Source organism: Balaenoptera physalus (genome assembly GCF_965194825.1).
Source record: "Balaenoptera physalus genome assembly, chromosome: X".
In the NCBI taxonomy this organism is placed as follows: domain Eukaryota; kingdom Metazoa; phylum Chordata; class Mammalia; order Artiodactyla; family Balaenopteridae; genus Balaenoptera; species Balaenoptera physalus.
This window is the reverse complement of record NC_138903.1, coordinates 50,699,754-50,717,314: the sequence shown is the minus strand read 5'-3', so window position 1 is coordinate 50,717,314 and position 17,561 is coordinate 50,699,754. Positions and strand designations below refer to the sequence as shown.

General features: G+C 37.7%; 1 protein-coding gene across 1 annotated transcript in view; it reads right to left on the bottom strand.

The window, feature by feature from the left end:
* NBDY (negative regulator of P-body association) overlaps positions 1-17,561 on the bottom strand; it is a 26,041-nt gene extending 8,480 nt beyond the window's left edge. Inside the window, exons 1-2 of the mRNA XM_082445036.1 lie at positions 17,221-17,561; positions 15,364-15,498 (exon numbers count right to left, since the gene is read on the bottom strand). Coding sequence (XP_082301162.1) covers positions 17,250-17,456 — 207 coding nt within the window. The 5' untranslated portion in view covers positions 17,457-17,561 and the 3' untranslated portion in view covers positions 15,364-15,498; positions 17,221-17,249. The remainder of the gene's footprint in view (positions 1-15,363; positions 15,499-17,220) is intronic.

Sequence of the window (17,561 nt, the reverse complement as noted above, 5' to 3'; positions counted from 1 at the left end):
TGGCTATCAGTGCAGACACCAGAGGTGGGCATGAAATGCTAAGGCTGCTGCTGCAGCCACCAAGAAGCCTGTGTGCAAACACAGGTCACTATCCACACCTCCCCTCCTGAGAGCCTGTGAAGTCCGCCACTGTCAGGGTCCCGTGATCCAGGGACAAATTCCCCAGGAGAACACACCATGCCTCAGGCTGTTGCAGGCTCAGGCCCCCGCCTCTGCTGATGCAGGCTCGTCCCACATTCCATACCCCTACCTCTCCACTGGCCTGAGTGAGCCAGAGCCCCCTAGTCAGGTGTTTCTTTAACTCCGTCCTGTCTGAGTGAAGAAAAGACACCCTCAAGCAACCTACACACAGAGATGGGGTCAAATCCAAAGCTGAACCCAAGCAGCTGTGCGAACAAAGAAGAGAAAGGGAAATTTCTCCCAGCAGCCTCAGGAGCAGTGGATTAAATTGCCATAATCAACTTGATGTACGCTGCATCTCTGGAAATCCTGAATAGACAAAGAATCATCCCAAAATTGAGGCAGTGGACTTTGGGATCACCTGTCGACTTCGGGTTTGCTTTCTGCATCTAATTTGTTTCTCGTTTTATGTTTATCTTAGTTTAGTATTTAGAGTTTATTATCATTGATAGATTTGTTTATTGATTTGGTTGCTCTCTTGCTTTCTTTTCTTTTCTTTTTATATATATATATATATATTATTTTTTTTCCTTTTTCTCTTGTTGTGAGTGTGTATGTGTATGCTTCTTGGTGTGATTTTGTCTGTATAGATTTGCTGTTACCATTTGTCCTAGGGTTCTGTCTGTCCGTTTTTATTTTTATTTTTTTTTTTAGTATAGTTTTCAGTGCTTATTATCATTGGTGGATTTGTTTTTTGGTTTGGTTGCTCTCTACTTTCTTTCTTTTTTTCATAACTTTTAAATATTTTAAATTGTAATATTTTAAAAAATTATTTTAATAACTTTCTTTCTTTCTTTCTTTCTTTCTTTCTTTTCTTCTCTCTTTTCTTCTGAGCTGTGTGGCTGACAGGGTCTTGGTGCTCCATCTGGGTGACAGGCCTGTGCCTCTGAAGGTGGGAGAGCCGAGTTCAGGATACTGGTCCACCAGACACCTCCAGGCTCCACATACTATCAAACAGCAAAAGATCTCCCAGAGATCTCCATCTCAATGCTAAGACCCAGCTCCACTCAACGACCAGCAAGCTACAGTGCTGGACACCCTATGCCAAACAACTAGCAAGACAGGAATACAACCCCACCCATGAGCAGAGAAGCTGCCTAAAATCATAATAATGTCACAGACACGCCAAAACACACCACCGGACATGGTCCTGCCCACCAGAAAGAGAAGATCCAGCCTCGGCCACCAGAACACAGGAACCAGTCCCCTCCACCAGGAAGCCTACACAACCTAATGAACCAACCTTAGTCACTGGGGGACACCAAAAACAACGGGAACTACGAACATGCAGCTTGTGAAAAGGAGACCAAAAAAACAGTAAGTGAAGTAAGACGAGAAGACAGAGAAACACACAGCAGATGAAGGAGGAAGGTGAAAACCCACCAGACCAAACATATGAGGAAATAGGCAGCCTACCTGAAAAAGAATTCAGAGTAATGATAGTAAAGATGATCCAGAATCTCAGAAATAGAATGGAGAAAATAGAAGAAATGTTTCACAAAGACATAGAAGAAATAAAGAGCAAACAAACAATGATGAACAAAACAATAAATGAAATTAAAAATTCTCTAGAAGGAATCAATAGCAGAATAACTGAGGCAGAAGAATGGCTAAGTGACCTGGAAGATAATATAGTGGAAAAACTACCACAGAGCAGAATAAAGAAAAAAGAATTAAAAGAATTGAGTCTCAGAGAGTCTGGTACAACATTAAATGCACCAACATTTGAATTATAGGGGTCTATGAAGAAGAAGAAAGAAAGGGTCTGAGAAAATATTTGACCAGATTATAGTTGAAAACTTCCTTAATATGGGAAAGGAAATGGTCAATCAAGTACAGGAAGCGCAGAGAGTCCCATATAGGATAAATCCAAGGATAAAAACACCTAGACACAAATTAATCAAACTATCAAAAATTAAATACAAAGTATTAAAAGCAGCAAGGGAAAAACAACAAATAACATACAACGGAATCCCCAGAAGGTTAACAGCTGATCTTTCAGCAGAAGCTCTGCAAGACATAAGGGAGTGGCAGGACATATTTAAAGTGATGAAAGGGAAAAACCTACAACCAAGATTACAGTAAACAGCAAGGATCTCATTCAGATTTGATGGAGAAATTAAAAGTTTTACAGACAAGCAAAAGCTAAGAGAATTCATCACCACCAAACCAGCTTTACAACAAATGCTAAAGGAACTTCTCTAGGCAGGAAACACAACATAAGGAAAAGACCTACAATAACAAACCCAAAACAATTAAGAAAATGTTAATAGGAACATACATATTGATAACTACCATAAATGCAAATGGATTAAATGCTCCTACCAAAAGACATAGACAGGCTGAATGGATACAAAAACAAGACCCACATATATGTTGTCCACAAGAGACCCACTTCAGATGTAAGGACACATACAGACTGAAAGTGAGGGGATGGAAAAAGATATTCCATGGAAATTGAAATCAAAACAAAGCTGGAGTAGCTATTCTCATATCAGACAAAACAGACTTTAAAATATAGACGATTACAAGAAACAAAGATGGACACTACACAATGATCAAGGGATCAATCCAAGAAGAAGATATAACAATTGTAAATACTTATGCACCCAACATAGTAGCACATCAATATATAAGGCAAATGCTAACAACCTTAAAAGGGGAAATCGACAGTAACACAATTATAGTAGGGGACTTTAACACGCCGCTTTCACCAATGGACAGATCATCCAAAATGAAAATAAATAAGGAAACACAAGCTTTAAATGATACACTAAACAAGATGGCCTTAACTGATATTTATAGGACATTCTATCCAAAAACAACAGAATACACTTTCTGGTCAAGTGTTCATTGAATATTCTCCAGCATACATCATATCTAGGGTAACAAATTGAGCCTTGGTAAATTTAAGAAAATTGAAATCGTATTAACTATCTTCTCTGACCACAATGCTATGAGACGAGATATCAATTACAGGAAAAAATCTGTAAAGCATAAAAACACATAGAGGCTAAACAATACACTACTAAATAACCAAGAGATCACTGAAGAAATCAAAGAGGAAATCAAAAAATACCGAGAAAAAAATGACCATGAAAACACAATGACTCAAAACCTTTGGAATGGAGGAGGAGGAGAAGATGGCGGAAGAGTAAGACATGGAGATCACCTTATTCCCCACAGATACATCAGAAATACATCTACATGTGGAACTGCTCCTATTGAACAGTGGCAGAAGACCTCAGACTTCCCAAAAGGCAAGAAACTCCTCACGTACCTGAGTAGGGCAAAATAAAAGAAAAAACAGAGACAAAAGAATAGGGACAGGACCCGCACCAGTGGGAGGGAGCTGTGAAGGAGGAAAGGTTTCCACACAGTAGGAAGCCCCTTTGGAGGCGGAGACTGTGGGTGGCAGAGGGGGCAAGTTTCGGAGCCACAGAGGAGAGCGCAGCAACAGGGGTGCGGAGAGCAAAGCAGAGAGATTCCCGCATAGAGGGGTGGTGCCGACCAACACTCACCAGCCCAAGAGGCTTGTCTGCTCACCCGCAGGGGCGGGTGGGGGCTGGGAGCTGAGGCTCGGGCTTCGGTCGGATCACAGGGAGAGGACTGGGGTTGGCGGCGTGAACACAGCCTGAAGGGGTTAGTGCACCACAGCTAGCCGGGAGGGAGTCTGGGAAAAGGTCTGGACCTGCCGAAGAGGCAAGAGACTTTTTCTTGCCTCTTGGTTTCCTGGTGCGCGAGTAGAGGGGATTCAGAGCGCCGCTTAAACAAGCTCCAGAGACGGGAGCGAGCTGCGGCTATCAGGGCGGACCCCAGAGACGGGCATGAGATGCTAAGACTGCTCCTGCCACCACCAAGAAGCCTGTGTGTGAGCACAGGTCACTATCCACACCTCCCCTCCCGGGAGCCTGTGCAGCCCACCACCGCCAGGGTCCCGTGATCCAGGGACAACTTCCCCGGGAGAAAGAACGGCGCGCATCAGGCTGCTGCAATGTCATGGTGGCCTCTGCCGCCACAGGCTCGCCCCGCATCCGTACCCCTCCCTGCCTCCAGCCTGAGTGAACCAGAGCCCCTGAAGCAGCTGCTCCTTTAACCCCGTCCAGTCTGAACGAAGAACAGACGCCCTCAGGTGACCTACATGCAGAGGCGGGGCCAAATCCAAAGCTGAACCCCGGGAGTGGTGCGAACAAAGAAGAGAAAGGGAAATTTCTCCCAGCAGCCTCAGAAGCAGCGGATTAAAGCTTCCCATTCAACTTGATGTACCTGCATCTGTGGAATACCTGAATAGACAACAAATCATCCCAAATTAAGGAGGTGGACTTTGGGATCAAGATATATTATTTTTTCTCCTTTTCCTCTTTTTGTGAGTGTGTATGTGTATGCTTCTGTATAACATTTTCTCTGTATAGATTTGTTTTCACCATTGGTCCCAGGGTTCTGACTGTCCATTATTATTGTTTGTTTTTTTTTACTTTGAAAAAATTTTTTTCTTAATAACTATTTTATATTTTAATAACTTTATCTTATTTTGTCTTACTTTATTTTATTTTATCCTCTTTATTTCTTTCTATTTTTTCTCCCTCTTATTCTGAGCCGTGTGGATAAAAGGCTCTTTGTGCTCCAGCCAGGCATCAGAGATGTGCCTCTGAGGTGGGAGAGCCAACTTCAGGACACTGGTCCACAAGAGACCTCCCAGCTCCACGTAATACAAATGGCAAAAATCTCCCAGAGATCTCCATCTCAACACCAAGACCCAGCTTCACTCAACGACCAGCAAGCTACAGTGCTGGACACCGTATGCCAAACAACTAGCAAGACAGGAACACAGCCCCATCCATTAGCAGAGAGGCTGCCTAAAATCATAATAAGGCCACAGACACCCCAAAACACACCAGCAGATGCAGACGTGCCCACCAGAAAGACAAGATCCAGCCTCATCCACCAGAACACAGGCACTAGTCCCCTCCACCAGGAAGCCTACACAACCCACTGAACCAACCTTAGCCACTGGGGACAGACACCAAACACAACGGGAACTACAAACCTGCAGCCTGCGAAAAGGAGACCCCCAAACACAGTAAAATAAGCAAAATGAGAACACAGAAAAACACACAGCAGATGAAGGAGCAAGGTAAAAACACACCAGACCTAACAAATGAAGAGGAAATAGGCAATCTACCTGAAAAAGAATTCAGAATAATGATAGTAAAGATCATCCAAAATCTTGGAAATAGAATAGACAAAATGCAAGAAACATTTAACAAGGACGTAGAAGAACTAAAGTGCAAACAAGAAACAATGAACAACACAATAAATGAAATTAAAAATACTCTAGAAGGGATGAATAGCAGAATAACTGAGGCAGAAGAACGGATAAGTGACCTGGAAGATAAAATAGTGGAAATAACTACTGCAGAGCAGAATAAAGAAAAAAGAATGAAAAGAACTGAGGACATTCTCAGAGACTTCTGGGACAAAATTAAATGCACCAACATTCGAATTATAGGGGTCCCAGAAGAAGAAGAGAAAAAGAAAGGGACTGAGAAAATATTTGAAGATTACAGTTGAAAACTTCCCTAATATGGGAAAGGAAATAGTTAATCAAGTCTTGGAAGCACAGAGAGTCCCATACAGGATAAATCCAAGGAGAAACATGCCAAGACACATAGCAATCAAACTATCAAAAATTAAATATAAAGAAAACATATTAAAAGCAGCAAGGGAAAAACAACAAATAACACACAAGGGAATCCCCATAAGGTTAACAGCTGATCTTTCAGCAGAAACTCTGCAAGACAGAAGGGAGTGGCAGGAAATATTTAAAGTGATGAACGAGAAAAACCTACAACCAATATTACTCTACCCAGCAAGGATCTCATTCAGATTTGATGGAGAAATTAAAATCTTTAAAGACAATCAAAAGCTGAGAGAGTTCAGCACCACCAAACCAGCTTTACAACAAATGCTAAAGGAACTTCTCTAGGCAAGAAACACAAGAGCAGGAAAACACCTACAATAACAAACCCAAAACATTTAAGAAAATGGGAATAGGAACATACATATTGATAATTACCTTAAATGTAAATGGATTAAATGCTCTCACCGAAAGACATAGACTGGCTGAATGGATACAAAAACAAGACCCATATATATGCTGTCTACAAGAGACCCACTTCAGACCTAGGGACACATACAGACTGTAAGTGAGGGGATGGCAAAAGATATTCCATGCAAATGGAAATCAAAAGAAAGCTGGAGTAGCAATTCTCATATCAGACAAAATAGACTTTAAAATAAAGACTATTACAAGAGACAAAGAAGGACACTATATAATGATCAAGGAATTGATCCAACAAGAAGATATAACAATTGTAAATATTTATGCACCCAACATAGGAGCACCTCAATGCATAAGGCAAATACTAACAGCCATAAAATGGAAAATCGACAGTAACACTATCATAGTAGGGGACTTTAACACCCCACTTTCACCAAAGGGCAGATCATCCAAAATGAAAATAAATAAGGAAACACAAGCTTTAAATGATACATTAAACAAGATGGACTTATTTGATATTTATAGGACATTCCACCCAAAAACAACAGAATACACATTTTTCTCAAGTGCTCATGGAACATTCTCCAGGATAGATCATATCTTGGGTCACAAATCAAGCCTTGGTAAATTTAAGAAAATTGAAATCGTATCAAGTATCTTTTCTGACCACAATGCTATGAGACTAGATATCTATTACAGGAAAAGATCTGTAAAAAATACAATCACATGGAGGCTACACAATACTCTACTTAATAACGAAGTGATCACTGAAGAAATCAAAGGGGAAATAAAAAAATACCTAGAAACAAATGACAATGGAGACAGGGCCACCCAAAACCTATGGGATGCAGCAAAAGCAGTTCTAAGAGGGAAGATTATAGCAATACAATCCTACCTCAGGAAATAAGAAACATCTCAAATAAACAACCTAACCTTACACCTAAAGCAATTAGAGAAAGAAGAACAAAAAACCCCCAAAGTTGGCAGTAGGAAAGAAATCATGAAGATGAGATCAGAAATAAATTGAAATAAAATGAAGTAAACAATAGCAAAGATCAATGAAATAAAAGGTGGTTCATCGAGAAGATAAACAAAATTGATAAACCATTAGCCAGACTCATGAAGAAAAAAAGGGAGAAGGCTCAAATCAATAGAATTAGAAATGAAAAAGTAGAAGTAACACCTGACACTGAAGAAGCACAAAGGATCATGAGCGATTACTACAAGCAACTATATGCCAATAAATTGGACAACCTGGAAGAAATGGACAAATTCTTAGAAAAGCACAACCTTTCAGGACTGAATCTGGAAGAAATAGAAAATATAAACAGAGCAATTCAAGCACTGAAATTGAGAGTTTAATTCAAAATCTTCCAACAAACAAAAGCTGAGGACCGGATGACTTCACAGGTGAATTCTATCAAACATTTAGAAAAGAGCTACCACCCATCCTTCTCAAACTCTTCTAAAATATAGCAGACGGAAGAACACTCCCAAACTAATTCTATGATGTCATACCACCCTGATACCCAAACCAGACAAAGATGTCACAGAGAAAGAAAACTACAGGCCAATATCCCTGATGAACATAGATGCAAAAATCCTCAAAAGAATACTAGCAAACAGAATCCAAAAACACATTAAAAGGATCATGCACCATGATCAACTGGGGTTTATTCCAGGAATGCAAGGGTTCTTCAATATACGCAAATCAATCAATGTGATAAACCATATTAACAAACTGAAGGAGAAAATCCATATGATCATCTCAATAGATGCAGAAAAAGCTTTCGACAAAATTCAACACCCATTTATGATAAGAACCCTTCAGAAAGTAGGTATAGAGGGAGCTTACTTCAACATAATAAAGGCCATATATGACAAACCCACAGCCAACATCATTTTCAATGGTGAAAAACTGAAACCATTTCCTCTAAGATCAGGACCAAGACAAGGTTTTCCATTCTCACCGCTATTATTCAACATAGTTTTGGAAGTTTTAGCCACAGCAATCAGAGACGAAAAAGAAATAAAAGGAATCCAAATCAGAAGAGAAGAAGTTAAGGTGTCACTGTTTGCAGGTGACACGATACTGCACATAGAGAATCCTAAAGATGTTACCAGAAAACTACTAGAGCTAATCAGTGAATTTGGTCAAGTAATTAATGTCCAGAAATCTCTTGCATTCCTATACACTAATGATGAAAAATCTGAAAGAGAAATTAAGGAAACACTCCCATTTACCACTGCAACAAAAAGGATAAAATACCTAGGACTAAACCCACTTAGGGAGGCAAAAGACCTGTACTCCAAAAACTGTTAAGACACTGATGAAAGAAATTGAAGACATAAAAATATGGAAAGATATACCATGTCCTTGGATTGGAAAAATCAATATTGTTAAAATGACCATACTACTCAAGGCAATCTACAGATTCATTGCATTCCCTGTCAAAGTACCAGTGGCATTTTCCACAGAACTAGAACAAAAAAATCATAAAATTTGTATGGAAACACAAAAGACCCCTAATAACCAAAACAATCTCCAGAGAAAAGAACAGAGGTGGAGGAATCATGCTCCCTGACTTCAGACTATACTACAAAGCTACACTAATCCAAATCGTATGGCAATAGAACAAAAACAGGCATGTAGATGAATGCAACACGATAGAAAGCCCAGAAATAAACCTACACACTCACAGTCAATTAATCAACGACAAAGGAGGGAAGAATACACAGTGGAGAAAAGACAGTCTCTTCAATAAGTGGTGCTAGGAAATCTGGACAGCTACATGTAAAAGAATGAAATTACAACATTCTCTAACACCATATACAAAAACAAACTCAAAATGGATTAAAAACCTAAATGTAAGATTGGATACTATAAAACTCCTAGAGGAAAACACAAGCAGAATACTCTCTGACATAAATCACAGCAATATTTTTTTGGATCTGTCTCCTAAAGTAAAGGAAATAAAAGCAAAATAAACAAATGGGACCTAATCATGTTTAAAAGCTTTTGAACAGCCAAGGAAACCATCGACAAAATGAAAAGTCAGCTTAGTGAATGGGAGAAAATATTTGCAAATGGTATGACCTATGAGGGATTAACAACCAACATATATAAACAGCTCATACAGTTGAACATCATAAAAACCCACCTAAAAAATGGGCAGAAGAACTGAATAGACATTTATCCAAAGAGGAAATGCAGGTGGCCAACAAGCACATGAAAACATGCTCAAAATCACTAATCATCAGGGAAATGCAAATCAAAACCACAAGATATCACTTCACACCTATCAGAATGGCTATCATTGAAAAGAGCACAAATAAAAAATGTTGGTGAGCATGTGGAAAAAAGGGACCATTTTATACTCGTGTTGGGAATATAAATTGGTGCAGCCACTGTGGAAAACAGTATGGAGGTTTCTCAAAAAACTAAAAATAGATCTACCATATGACCCAGCAATTCCACTCTTGGGTATATATCCAGCAAAAACAAAAACAGTCACTCAAAAAGATACATGCAACCCCAATGTTCCTAGCAGCATTATAATTGCCAAGATATGGAAGCAACGTAAGTGTCCATCAACAGATGAATGGATAAAATTGGGTATACACACACACACACACACACACACACACACACACACACACACAATGGAATATGACTCAGCCATAAAAAATGAAATTTTGCCATCTACAGTAACATGGATGGACTTGGAGGGCATTATACTAAGTGAAATAAGTCAGAAAGAGAAAGACAAATACTGTATGATATCACTTATATGTGGAGTCTAAAAAATACAACAAACTAGTGAATATAACAAAAAAGGAGCAGACTCACAGATATATAGAACAAACTAGTGGTTACCAGTGCAGAGAAGGGGGAGGGGCAGTATAGGGGTGGAGGAGCGGGAGGTACGAACCATTGGGTATATGATAGGCTCAAAGATGTGTTGTACAACATGGGGAATATAGCCAATATTTTGTAATAACTGTAAATGGAAAGTAACATTTACAATTGTATGAAAAATTTTTTTAAAAGTAAAAAAAAAATCCATGTACCCATGTCTTGGTTTCCAAATACTGTCTCCCACTAAATGATACCAGAGATCCATAGAGAAATGGTCAATGAATCAGGAAATACCAGACAAACGTGAAAGTAAAAAAGTAAGGAAAAAAAAAAAGTAAGGAAAGGTTGAAGTCAAAGTATATATCAAAGAATGATGGGAATATGTCAAATAAACAGAGAATCTAGGTTGAATGGGCTGCCACTGGGACAATTTGAGCATTAAAATAAATTATGATAGCAATAGCGTATTCATGAAATAAAGTAAAAAAATCTGTGTGCCAAACTAAGATAAATAAATAAATAGATGGAGGGGGACAAAAATCTCTTCCTTGAAGTAGAATACAAACTAATGTAGTAAAAATTATGATGTTTGAAAATGACCATTTTGCAGCCTTCATAGTAATAACTGATTTGGTCAAGAATTATCAATGGATATTAAGGCCAGTGGATTTTAGTTTGATGAAGAATAGGATATCTACACAGTTTCAAAGTACCCCCAGGAAAATTATTAACTACAAAGAGGAAAATGGAACTTTTGAGTGGATTAATCTAGCAAACATCATCTGAACCAAGTAATCAAGGTTAACATTTCTTCTAAGGGGTCAAATCAACATTATGTGCCACTGATATGCTGCCCTAAGAACAATATATTACTTCTCTGACATTCCTGCCAAAATGCATAATCTATACATAATAATGAGGAACTGGCATGCAAATTTAAACTTAGGAACAATCTACAAAATAATTGTTCTATAGTCTTTTAAATTGTCAATGTCATGAGAAACAAAGAAAGGTTGAACTGTTCCAGGTTAATAAAAAAAAAAAAAAAACTAAAGAGACATGAGAACTAAATGCAATGCATCATCTTGGATTGAAACTTTGATCAGGAAAAGAAAATAGCTATAAAAGACATTATTGAGATAAATAGGTCAAATTGTAATATGGCCTAGATAATAATATTGGAACACCAATTTCATATACTACAAAGCTATAGTAATCAAAAGAGTATGGTGCTGGCATAAAAACAGACATGCAGACTTTTGAACAGAATCAGGAGCCCAGGATAAAATGCTGCATATACAGTCCACTAATATTTGACAAGGGATCCGAGAGTACTTAATGGAGAAAAGATAGTCTACTTCGTAAATAATGCTGAGGAAACTGCATATTCACATGACAAAGAATAAAACTGGAGCCCAATCTTATACCACTAGCAAAAATTAATTCAAAATAGATTAAAGACTTAAAGGTAAGGATCTGAAACCATAAAATTCCTAGAAGAAAACAGGGAAAAAACTTCTTGATATTTGTCTTTGCAATTATTTTATGGATATGACACCCAAAGCATAAGCAACAAAAGCAAAAAATAAACAAATGGGACTATACCAAACTAAAAAGCTTCTGCACAGCAAAAGAAATGATTGACAAAATGAAAAAGCAAACTATGGAATGGGAGAAAATATTTTTAAAACACATATCTGATAAGAAATTAATATCCAGAATATATAAGGAACACATACAACTCAATACAAAAAAACAAGTAATCTAATTCAAAAAGGTGCAAAAGACCTAAATAGACATTTTTCCAAAGAAGACATATCTGGCTAACAGGCACATGAAAAGGTACTCAACATCACTAATCATCAGGGAAATACAAATCAAAACCACAATGAAATATCTCACACTTTTTAGAATGGCTATTAATGAAAGCAGGAGATAACAAATGCTGGTGATGATATAGAGAAAAGTGAACCCTTGCACATCCCTTGATGGGAATGTGAACTGAAATATCTACTATGGAAAGCAGTATGGAGGTTCCTCAAAGAATTAAAAATAGAGCTACCATATGATCCAGCAATTCCACTCCTGGGTATATCTGAAGGAAATGAAATCATGATCTCGAGATATCTGCAACCCCTATGTTTACTGCATCATTATTTACAATAACCAAGATGTGGAAACAAACTAAGTGTCCACTGACAGATGAATGGACAAAGAAAAAAATTTATATATATACACAATGGAACATTATTCAGCTATAAAAAAAAAGGAAATCTTGTCATTTCTGGAATAGTGGATAAACCTTGAGGGCATCAGGCTAAGGGAAATAAGTCAGACAGACTGTATGCTCTCACTTATGCATGGAATCTAAAAAAACTCAACTCATAGAAACAGAGAGTATATTGGTGGTTTCCAGGGGTTGTAGGGTAGGGGAAATGGGTGAAGGTGGTCAAAACATATAAACTTTCAGTTGTAACATGAATAAGTTCTGGGGATCTAATATAAAGCATGATGTATATTATACTTTAATCAATACTATAGTTATAGTATATATAGTTATAGAACTATAGTTATAGTATAGTTAATACTATAGTATAATAAATATAGTTAACAATTCTGTATTGTATACTTAAAAGTTGCTAGGAGAGATCTTAAAAGTTCTCAACACACACAAAAAAATAGTAACTATATGAGGTGATTGATGTGTTAACTAATCTTATCGTGGGTAATCATTTTGTAATATATACATGTAGCAAATCATCACACTGTACACTTTAAACTTACAATGTTATATGTCAAATATAACAGTATGGAGGTTCCTTAAAAAACTAAAAATAGAACTACCATATGAGCCAGCAATCCCACTACTGGGCATATACCCTGAGAAAACCATAATTCAAAAGGACACATGTACCACAATGTTCATTGCAGCACTATTTACAATAGCCATGATATGGAAACAAATGTCCAATGACAGATGAATGGATAAAGAAGATGTGGTACATATATACAATGGAATATTACTCAGCCATAAAAAGGAATGAAATTGGGTCATTTGTGGAGATGTGGATGGACCTAGAGTCTGTAATATAGAGTGAAGTAAGCCAGAAAGAAAAAAGAAATATCGTATATTAACGCATATATGTGGAACCTAGAAATATGGTACAGATTAACCTATTTGCAGGGCAGGAATAGAGACGAAGATGTAGAGAAAGGACATGTGGATGGGGGGTGGGGAAGGGGAGGGTGGAACGAATTGGGAGATTAGGTTTGACATAAATACACTACCATGTGTAAAATAGCTAGTGGGAACCTGCTATATAGCACAGGGAGCTCAGCTCAGTGCTCTGTGACGACCTAGATGGGGTGAAGGGTGGGAGGGAGGTTCAAGAGGGAGGGGATATTGGTATACATATAGCTGATTCACTTCATTGTACAGCAGAAGCTAACACAACATTGTAAAGCAACTATACTCCAATAAAATAAATAAATAAATAAAGCTGGGGAAAAAGGAACTATAATAGAGCTTACATTGTCCATTTGAAATACATGTTCTCCCAAACTCATCTCTTTTTCAGTGAGTATGAGTGGATAATCTTGACAATAAAGGTTTATGGAGCAAAAAATTGGAACAATGTCTAATTTCTATTTTGACACATGTACTGAGGTTATGTAAGAGAAAGGCATTATTCTGAGGAAATATACACTGAAGTATTTACAGGTAAAGGAGCATGATGTCTGCAAGTTACTCTCAAATAGTTCAAAGAGAGAGAAGGAGAGAGGGAGGGGGGAGGTTTAAGACAGGGAAGGGAGAGGGGAAGGGAGAGTGAGAGGGAGAAACAGATAAAGAATTATAAAGCAAACATGGCAAAATGGTAATTGGTGAACCTGGGTAAAGGGTGTATGGGAGTTCTTTGTAATATTCTCAGAATTTTTCTTTAAGTGTAGAATTAGATCAAAATAAAAAGTTTAAAAACACAAGTATAAATATCATCAATAACTCCATCACTGAATAGCGTAATCACAGTTTCCCTATGTATTTAATGAAAGAAAAAGTTTTATATTGCTGAAATCTATTGGGATGAGGAGCCAGTGTATAATTTTGCTTTTTGCTACCAGAAGAATAATAAAGATGAAGTTTAACTGTAACTGGATTAATGATTTCACAATATGACTTCTAAAAAAGAGATCCATATGTATGTAAATTAAAAAAAAACCAAATAACTCATGAGTCAAAAAAGAAATCATAAGAGCAATTAGATAATAATAATTGAATAATAATAAAAATACTACACATAAAAACCTGTGAAATTCTTCTAAGGCGGTATGTAGTGGAAAACTTCGTTATAAATTCTTATTTTAGGAAAGAAGATTTAAAATTACTGAGCTAATGGTCCAAATAAGTAAATTAGAAAAAGAGCAAACAAAAAGAAAGTAAAGAAAAAAATAAATATAAAAGGAAAAATTATAAAAATAGGGGACAAAATATTCAATGGTGAGGCCTGATGAAACCAAAAGCAGGAAATACATTAGAAAACTGAATATTGTAATTTATCACACAGTCACACTGTCATATTAATGGAGGAAAAAACCCCATATGATCATGGCAGTAGATACAAAGTATTTGGAGAAAAAACTCCGTACTCATTCAGAATAAAAGCTCTCAGCAAACTAAGAATACAAGGGAATTTCTTTAACCTGAAAAAGAAAATCTACTAAAAATGGTGAAACACATATAGAATTTCCTTGTAAATTCAGGAGCAAGACAAGGAAATCCTCTGTCACTGCCACTATTTCTCATTGTACCGAAGATCCTAGCTAGCCCAGTAAGACAAATTAAAAAATAAATATTGGAAAGGAAGAAACTGCCATTATTCACAATATAATAAATTAACAGATAATCCAGAGAACCTACAAATTATTAGAACAGATATAAATCAGAAAGGTTACAGTGTATAAAATCAGTATGTAAAAATATCAATCACGTTCCCATTTATGGGCAATAATCTGAAAATGTGGTTTAAAACATACATTTCACAGTAACAGCAGGAACTATAAGGTAATTAGAAATGAATATAGCAAAACAGCTTATAGATAACATTATTATTATATGGTATATATGCTTTCATATAATGCAGAAAATGGTTTCAATTTATCATTTGGTGCTAGCTTTTTGTTTTTTGTTTGGTTAGTTATGTTTAATGTGTCATAATCAACTCTTATTCCTCCTCCTTCCTTAAAAAGTTTTTGGTAAAGAGATTACCTTAAAAATCACAACTTCCTGAAGCAGGACATCAGAAAAGCAGGGTAGCGTTGTCAATAATCTTCATTGTCTTCACTGAATAACTATTTTATGGATGCTCCAAGGAAATGGAGTCATACTGCAATCCCTCAAAGACTGAAAAATAATAAAATAACGTTAAATCATTTCTTCTGTTACTGTTCATCTCTCCCCTGGGCTCCTCAAGTCCTTATGCTTTACCATACCCTCATTGCAGTTATATATTCGTGAAAAACAGTTACATAGACAATATTAGAAGGGATCTATTTCATAGCAATTATGAGCAGAGACTCTAGGAAGCTTTGTAGAACAGTGTCTGGCACATAAAGATGTTCAGTAAATATTTGCTGAATATTTATTATTATAATTTTCAATGATTTGAGTCACTGGAGGAAATTATGTAGCTCTTGCACTTTTTGCCCTGTACAACCTTCTTTGTTTTCTGTTTGAGCATTGCTATCCCTATGGTGCCTCCCAGCCCCAACTCTACCCCTTTGAACAAAGAGGTAAAGTTGAGGGAAATCAGGCAGTAAGGAATGACTGCGTGATGCTTTCAAGCACAATAGAGCTCATTCTTTTTCTATGCACTACCACCAAGCACCAAGTCCAGAGCTCCCTTAGTTGCCACTGTTATCCCATCATTCATTGACCTATTTATTCAAATATCTGTTTCACTCCTATGTGCTTTGGTTATCCATCCCCTACAGCTCCCAGCATAATGCCTAGTCCATTGCAAGGGCTCCTTAAAGGTTTGTTGCATGAATGAAGAAAGGATGCCCTGTCTCCTTTGGATTACAAGAATCTGTGAGGTTTGGGTCAGAGTTTATTTTTTGCATTCTATAAGCTCATCTAAATAGAAGATCGTTTTTCTGATAGTAAAAACTGGACTGCTAAAATACAATACTTCCTTGAAAATGTTCAGTGGTTTCCACTGCTTATGGATTAAACTGCATACTCCTTAGCATAACATTTAAGGCCCTGCAGCACTCTATCTCACCTCCTAGTTCTTCTCATACATTCAGAGTTATAGCCAAGATTTCCTAGAACAAGCATGCCTTGGGAAAGGTAAGCCAGAAAAGCATTCTCTCCCCCTCCACATGGCAGATGTCACTCACCCTTTAAGGCCCACCCAGAGTTACCCCTTCCTCTTTTATGGCTCAAGATTACTACCAGGCAGAATGATTTGGTCCATCTCATCCCCCTCTCCCCTCCTCCCCCCGCCTTGCTTCCTGAATACCTTGAACAAGCAAACATTATGGCACTTGGGTTTGACTTACCATATTGTAACTTTTTTTTTTTACTAATTAAATTCTCCTGCCATACACAGAGAAACACGCACCTCTGAAGGCTCACCTTACAATACTCTGTTAGCACAGTGTTAGCCATAGGAATTAGGCCTTCAATATAATGTTATTGATCTTGAACCAATCGTTTTTTGAATGGAAAAGTTTCAAATACACACAAAAGTAGCAAGAACAGTTTAATGAATCCCCATGTATACATCACTCAGCTTTAACAATTATCAACTCATGAACATTTTGTTTGTACCCCTCACCTGGGCCCTACTGAATTACTTTCAAGCATATCCAAAGATTAAGTCTACTTCTTAAAAATATAACCAAGATTGTCATAGCTAATATATTAAAAATAATTACTTAATGTTATTAAATATCCATAAATTCACCCCCACATATTTTGTGAAAGAGCTATTTAATGCCTGCATGTTCTTTCTTCAATTTTGAAATCGTGGAGAGAATAGGGAAAGGGAGAAGGAGATCTGGGAAAATATATAATTAAGTTTCAGAGAGCCTGGATATCCCAAATGAGAAAGAATCTGACCTGGTTTGGGGTAAGAGAAGTATATTGTACTATTTCTCCGGAGAAGGTGGGTGCGACTTCAGGCCCGGTGATGCTGGAGGAGGTGTGGAAGGGAGAGGGGTACTACCTCTGTTGGGGGTTCCTTCTGGATAATCCCAACGTGGAGCTAGGAGGCAGCGCTTTTTTGGAAGCTTGATTTCCCGCGTGTTTCCAGGCTGGAGCGTGGATCTCCAGGAGGTACAAGGTTGTTCCCCCATAAGGATTATAGGACCCGGGTGTCAGCTCTCTCCGGTGGGCCCTGGCGAAGTCAAGAGACCGGAGATGGCGGCGGGTCCCCTCCAGGCACAGAGCTTCCTCCCGGT